Source organism: Habropoda laboriosa, unplaced genomic scaffold (genome assembly GCF_001263275.1).
Source record: "Habropoda laboriosa isolate 0110345459 unplaced genomic scaffold, ASM126327v1 scaffold801, whole genome shotgun sequence".
In the NCBI taxonomy this organism is placed as follows: domain Eukaryota; kingdom Metazoa; phylum Arthropoda; class Insecta; order Hymenoptera; family Apidae; genus Habropoda; species Habropoda laboriosa.
Genome location: NW_017101026.1, coordinates 101,936 through 108,791, shown reverse-complemented (window position 1 = coordinate 108,791; position 6,856 = coordinate 101,936). Strand labels below are relative to the sequence as shown.

At 46.1% G+C, this 6,856-nt stretch overlaps 2 protein-coding genes across 3 annotated transcripts in view; both read right to left on the bottom strand.

Annotated features, from left to right (window-relative positions):
- Window positions 1-124: 124 nt before the first annotated feature.
- LOC108577906 (protein D2-like) lies at window positions 125-1,408 on the bottom strand. Of its 2 annotated transcripts, none has more exons than XM_017941133.1 (3): window positions 1,373-1,408; window positions 602-853; window positions 125-519 (listed from the first exon to the last, which is right to left on the bottom strand). In XM_017941133.1, exons 2-3 carry the CDS (start codon window positions 795-797, stop codon window positions 167-169), a joined length of 549 nt encoding a protein of 182 aa, XP_017796622.1. In that variant the 5' UTR covers window positions 798-853; window positions 1,373-1,408; the 3' UTR covers window positions 125-166. The 2 variants fall into 2 exon arrangements, with proteins under 2 accessions (XP_017796622.1, XP_017796621.1); XM_017941132.1 differs by lacking the exon at window positions 1,373-1,408 and adding an exon at window positions 1,284-1,357.
- Window positions 1,409-2,741: 1,333 nt separating this feature from the next.
- LOC108577918 (M-phase inducer phosphatase) overlaps window positions 2,742-6,856 on the bottom strand; it is a 16,088-nt gene continuing 11,973 nt past the window's right edge. Inside the window, exons 3-5 of the mRNA XM_017941149.1 lie at window positions 5,061-5,286; window positions 3,771-4,608; window positions 2,742-3,671 (exon numbers count right to left, since the gene is read on the bottom strand). Coding sequence (XP_017796638.1) covers window positions 2,884-3,671; window positions 3,771-4,608; window positions 5,061-5,286 — 1,852 coding nt within the window. The 3' untranslated portion in view covers window positions 2,742-2,883. The remainder of the gene's footprint in view (window positions 3,672-3,770; window positions 4,609-5,060; window positions 5,287-6,856) is intronic.

Genomic DNA, 6,856 nt, shown 5'->3' with positions numbered 1-6,856 from the left:
CTACTTCTTCTCGATCTATCATTCGAAGGATAACTACGACGAGGACCAACTATAATCAAGGAATAAAGAAAGAGTCTCGTGACAGGTGAATCAACGTTTAATATGGAATTAAATGTAAGGCTTTCGTATCACGGTTTACAAAACTGTCTGTACAACGTTGATAGCTTTAAGCTCCCAATTGTTTATACAGGAGCGGCACGTAGTCGTCGAATTCCGCTTGGTACATGTTCCCGGCGATAGGATCACCAAGTTTATACTTCGCGGCGAATTTCCTTATTGAAAATTTTCCCCGATTGTCCGCGCTTCGATTGGTCAGTCGAGGCTCGTCGAACGTCAGCTTTGCTGGCTGTTTGTACAACAGGAACACGTAACGATGAAGCCCTGTGTCTTTTGGCGGACCCGAGCCGACGTATTCGGAAAGAACTTCCCCTTTCGAAATGTCTGAACCAGGAATATTTCCTACCAGCCAATGATGCCATTCGCGGAATTTTGGTTCCTTACGACTCGGTGCATCAGGGTCTGCGAAAATACCGGAAAAATCAAACCTGTCTTTCTCTATCTCTCGCTCTTAAGCCGTCTCCTCTCTCAATCCTATACGTACCAGTCATGCAAACAGTGTAATATCCGTTCGCATCAGCGTCCCACGTAACGGTAGGTGGATCTTTAACCTGCGTTGGAGTCAATACTTTGCCAATATCAACGGTAAGTTTATTTGGATAGGTTACGTTCAGCACATTTTGCGGAACTTTGTCTATAACGTCCGGCACGACGCCATGAGTTTTCAACGCTTCAGCCATGGAAGACAAGAGTCGAGTGCCAATTTCCACGAGAGGTTTCCTTGTGATCACACCAACTGAAAGTACACCGTGTAACAACGTTTGACAAATTAACGAGGTTAGGCGTGATATTTCTCTCTCTCTCTCTCTCTCTCTCTCTCTCTCTCTCTCTCTCTCTCTCTCTCTCCCTCCCCCTCCCTATCGCGCAATTCTAACGAAAAAACGACTCGAACGAGAGCTATTTAATCAGTCTATAACGATTCCACACGCATAACCCTTTACCAAGCTGTACAGCACGAATAAAGATCGATGAGACTGAGACAGAACTTTCCTACTATCGTTCTGCCATTAAGTAAACAAAAAGGAAAATAACGCAACAGAGATTCCGAAGGAAAAACAAAACAGAAATCGTGGAATATTCAATTCAATGACCTGTCGCATACAGTACAAGGAAAGAAAAAAGAATAAACGCGATGTATGTAATTCCGTCAATTTAATAAGTATTACTTGTGTTCAATAAAAGCAGTGACATGACTCAACACGAATTAGCACGCAAACACGACACTTTACCGCACAATACTTTGAATAAAGCTAACTTTGAGAAGATCTTAGAAGTAGCGGAGAACACAGTGCCCGATCTTTCACGCCTGCTCTTTTTCACCAAAAGTTCACTCTCTACGTAGTTATAAGTACATCAGCAGCGCTGAGATGCCGGCACCGGTTAGCCAATCGTTATTCGAACGTGATGGGAAAGGACCAATGAGTGCGAAGCACGATACGATCGCCATCTATCGAGAAACATTCGTCGATTACAAGTGCAACATTTTTCGTAATAATAGATGAATACAAAAAACAAAACTCTCTTTAACTGTACGAAATAATGTATTATATACATATATGTGTGTTTGTTTGTTTGTGCGTGTGTGTGTATACATAGAGACTAAAGGCACATAAAACATATAATCAATTTATAATACATGTGTGTGTGTGTGTGTGTAATCTCTCTCCCTACCTATGCTATATACTACGTGTATACATACAATACATGCGTACAGCATACATCATGCGCGCGCGCGCGCACGCACACCCATACATCAATGAACACACCGTCATACAAATTTGCACATTTAGAACATTTTAATCTCTTTGTCAACAATTCCCGGCATCTTTTTTCAATACACCTAATACCGTCTAATAGTATCTTCTTTACACGAGTGTATACATACACGCTAAGCTTTGGCGATGCAAAGTACCTCGAAACAAAACGACGACGACCGCGTTCTACCATCGATTAATTTTTGCACGGCAAAATTCGCAGGTAAACGTTCGAAGATCGCGTGAATCCGACAAAAGGCTGATATCGAATACGTACGAATGGGGGGGAACCTGCCCGAGAAAACATTATTTCATCGTTATCGACTGGTTTCGCTCCATCGCGATCTTACTTCAATTCGCTCCGCTATATCCATTACAGCTGTTACGTGCAGGGAACAGAGTACTTCATTACCGACTATACATCTTTGCGTCGACCTTTAAGCCATTTCATCCACCCTGTTTACAAGCAATTTTTCGCTGACCGAAAATACTAAAGTCTCGACAACGAGCAAGCAAGCAAGCAAGCGAGAGAGCGAGCGAACGAACGAACGAACGAACGAACGAACGACCGCTTTCGCTGTTGTCGTTCGTGTCGTCGAAGACGAGTAAACACTTTGCATATTCTTCTACTAAGATTCTTTTACTAAAAAACTAAGCGTACTTGAACAAAGGAAGCTATTATTATTTACAAATCGTTACAGGAACGATCGCGCGAGTGTCATGATCGCAACGAATATGAAAGAAATAAAACGAAAAGACAATAAGACAGAGATGTTTTCTGTTTCCCTAACCTCGCTCCACCCTTCCCATCGTCACTAACGATCATTCGATTTTTCGACTAAACAACTCTACTCAAACACGGAGGCGCGTTGACAGTTCGTCGTGCGAAGGTAAAGCCGGTTAGGAAGGGAGAAAGGGGAAAAAGTGGAAGGAGATGAAGGTAGGTAAAGGCAGACAGAGATAGAGGGTGAAAAAGCATGGAAAAGGAAAGGAAGGTAGGAGAGAGATGCGTTCAAAATCCTAAGCTTTTGAGATTAGTTCGCACGGTGCATCCACCGATTCTCGACTTTTCCCCTTGCCAACTCTTGCTTTTACTGCGAAATTGCCTAAGATCGGCCTCGTGATCGGGGTGCCTCATCGGTCGGTAACCTTGTGGCGAGCATAACCCTTTCTGTTCTCTGTAAAACTGCTCGTATCCACCGTGCAACAGGTAAAGTTCCGGATAATGAAGAGCAGGATAATGCTCCTTGTTACGTTGCCGATCCAAGTTTCGTAGAAACCGCGATAGATTCGGTCCACGTTCCCACGAAAATTCACAATGAAACACTAAGATATTCCTTTTCGCGTTAGTGTCCGGCTTAATCTCGGGCGTACTCGTCAACGGATCTAACAGACAATGCTCGATAAGGTCTTTGCTGTAAAGGTTTAGAGCACCTTCGATATGACCGGCGTCGAACTCGTACGGATAACGGCAATCTACGATTTTGAAGGAACCAATAACATCACTGAATTCCCCGCGTATCAAAGAGGCTAAAGTGTCCGCGGAAATGGATTTCAGGTCCTCGTGATTACCGGTGGCCAACGGTAAGACGCACTGTTTGCTAAAATCTCCCGTAAGATCTGCATCGGTGGTACTCCGATAAATAGCCGATTTGATGTGCGCGTGCGTTTCCATTACCGATTGCATCTCCGTCTCTGTTTCTGCCTCCGTCTCCATTTTCATCGTTGCTTTTCCTATTGTTGATGCTGTCGCCATTTCGGACAAACTCCTCTGCAACCGCACACATTTCGCATTGAACACTGTCATTGGCAGCGGCGATGTCGTCGTCATTGTCGTCATTGTCGTCATTGTCGTCGCTGTCGTCGTCGTCTCCGCCGTGGTCGTTGTTGTCGTCGTCGTGGTGATATCGGCGACATCGTTCTTTCTCACGATATCGAGGAAAGTGTTCAATTTTCGTGATCGCTTGACTAGCTTCGGGCTTTCGTCGATCGGTGGCTCCGGTCGTTTGAACGTTCGAATGGATAACGGAAAATGGAGTGGGGAGGAGGAGTTGGATATTACGGTTTTCCCATCGGCGATTTCTTCGGCGATTCTGCGACGTCGCGCGACAGGCATCGTCGTCGCTAACGGACTGCTATCGTCGAAACCTGGATTTGTGGTGGACGAGCTCGCGTTCGGAGAACGAAACAAACAGGAACGAACTTTGGAAAGGGACGACGAAGAGGTATTTTTCCGGCATTCTACTCTTTCGTTTTGCAACGAGACCGAACGTCGCAAGTTACCACTGGAGCAACTGGTACGTGAGAATTCTGGTGTACTCGGGTTGCACGCGTCGGGAATTCCGGGCTCGATAATACCGGCGTCGATGGCGCTGACGATGTCACCGCAAAGGAGAGTCGATATGCCGTTCGGTAATTGCGTCGCATCGTCCAGGTTCTCGACGTCGATTAGATCGTTGAAGCCATCGTCCATGCTCTCGTAGCCGGACGAGAGGCTTCGAAAGAGGGAAGGTCGTGCGATACGCGTCCGCTGCGGCGAAGATCGCACCGGTGATTCCATTGGGCTTCGAGATTCGATGGACATTCGACGAGGTGCAACCGCCAGAGGTTCCGCGAATCGGAACCCATCCCTAGCTGTCTTTTCCTCCTTCTCCGGATAACTTGCCTCGTAACCACTGTCCTGGCTGTTCGGGTCGCAATCTTCCAGCGGATGACGGAATTTTTTCGCACAACCGATCTGTTGGCAACAAAGAAAAGAAAACACATCGATTAGAATTTCGCGAAAAGTACATCACCTGATGGAATTTTCATCGAACCGAAAGACCAAGTCTGTCGGTTGACTAGGGTTGCGTAGCAAAGTGCCGTGTGGTGGTTCAACCATCTACTTACATATGTATATACGTTGAAAAAGTAGGATAACGGAAAATTCGGCTCGTTAGATCGACCGGAAGATTCGATTCGAGCGAGAACGCTATAGTATCTTTGATCTATTTGGGAGTGTCGGTAAGGAAAGTGAGTGAGTGAGTGAGTGAATGACAAATGACACCGAACGATACAAGAACAGGTGTATCGTCGTTTTATCTACCGTAACGTCACTTGGTACGCTAGAAAACCTGATTTTCGTACTGGATACGAGGAGAACTATCTGTAACGGGCGGGATAGATGAGAAAGAAAAAGTGATAACGTACCTTTTGTGGGCTGACACCATGTGGGCTGCAAGCAGCGCTATTGTTTTCCTTGTCGATAGATGGCGAGACCCGGTCTGGACTGGAGAAGCGTCGCGAAGCCATGCCGAGGAGTCGACGCGATTTCGGCTTGGATTTTATCGTGTTTTCTGGAGTGCTTTTGATTTTGAAGGCATTCTTGAAGAGCCTGAAAATAAAGGAATAATCAGTATAGGCGGTGTACATAACACTGTCGTACACAAAAGCGAAACCGAGATGATTTCCGATGAACCTAACCTCGATAGGTACACGTCGGTAAAGATTTTCCTTGTTAATTCTAACCGAGAACAGAAAGTTTCGCGAGTGAACGAAAACTATACACGCGCGTCATTTCCACGGACAGAGTTGAACGTATCTTCCGCCGATATCGTTTACCGCAAGTATTATTCACGTTTCATCTTTCGAACTGCATCGCATATACAACAATGTCCACTAGTAGCGCAACAACGATTCTCACGAAATGCCCTTAAACTGATTGCTCGTTTTGTTACGAGCCTTCTACCTCCTAACGAGACGACCTAAACGGAGAAGATGGGCTATCGCCGTTTCGTCCGCGAAATGTTCATGTACGTTACCGCCAAAATGCTTCAACATATGTACTACGCGAGAAAGTTACGGTAGAACGCGTGCGCGGCAAGGGTGTGCGCGTGCGCGCATATAGCCACATGAATCCCATATGCGCGCGAAAAAATCTCGACGGCGACATTCAGCGCGTAATAAATTTGTCGGCGCATTTCGATACTTGATTCCTCGTAGCGATTCTCAGCAGAAAATGAATCGTAGGACTGAGGAAAGCAGAGAAACGAACTGTTACTTGCACATCGTCTAACGCGTACGAAACGAACGGTTCGGCAAAATAACACATTTTTCTGCTACGTAAAAATTTCACAGAATATCACACTTGCACCCAAGTACATACAGCTGTAGGAATCTGTAGGTATTTTCTTTAAGCAATTAACACGTTTATATACCTTGTACACTGGCACACATCGCACGAATCCGTAACGGCTTCCCAAAACATATCGAACAGCAGCAGAAACGCGAAGTCGTGCGTAAAACGAACGAGATTATGTACGTAACGATAAGGTAATGGAACGCATATACTTTATCTCATGGAAATTCGTGTTATCCAAGAAGAGGGAGATAAAAGGAGGGAGGGAGATCGGGCGGTAGCTGGCCACGCGTCAGACCGAGCAGTGAGAAAGGTCGACGTACTACCACCAGCCCGCAAGAGTCGCGTACTAACTGGCCGATGTGGCGGGAAGGTCGCTTTATACGCGACGATCGCAGTCGGTGGGGGAAAGGGCCGACCAATCGGAAAGTGGGAAAGGGCCCGCCTAAACCTTCTCAGGGCATGCAGGGAGAACGGAACGCGGAATCCTCTCTTTAGAGCGACCGCTATGGGGGGCCCTTTTCTGCCTGTTTTGCCGTCGTGTTTCGTTACGTCCGTCCGTTCGTTTGTTCGGATCGTTTGCCGGTTTTTACGCTCGTACGTCCGCTAAGTGCACATAAAGCGCACAGGTACACCACACCCACCGCTATCGTCTATCCGTACCGAGTTCCGTAAGTATCGTCTATCTAAGTCTATCGTCGGTCGAGTGTCGATACCAAATTCGATCGGCGAAATCCCTTATACGGTTCATTTTCCCAATTTCTTCGTCCTTCCGTTCGTTTGCCAGATTTTCCAGCAACTGTTAAAAATTCTTTTCGTTCCAAGAGTTAATTGTCGAAGGTTAGAGGATAAACGAAGGGTACGGCGA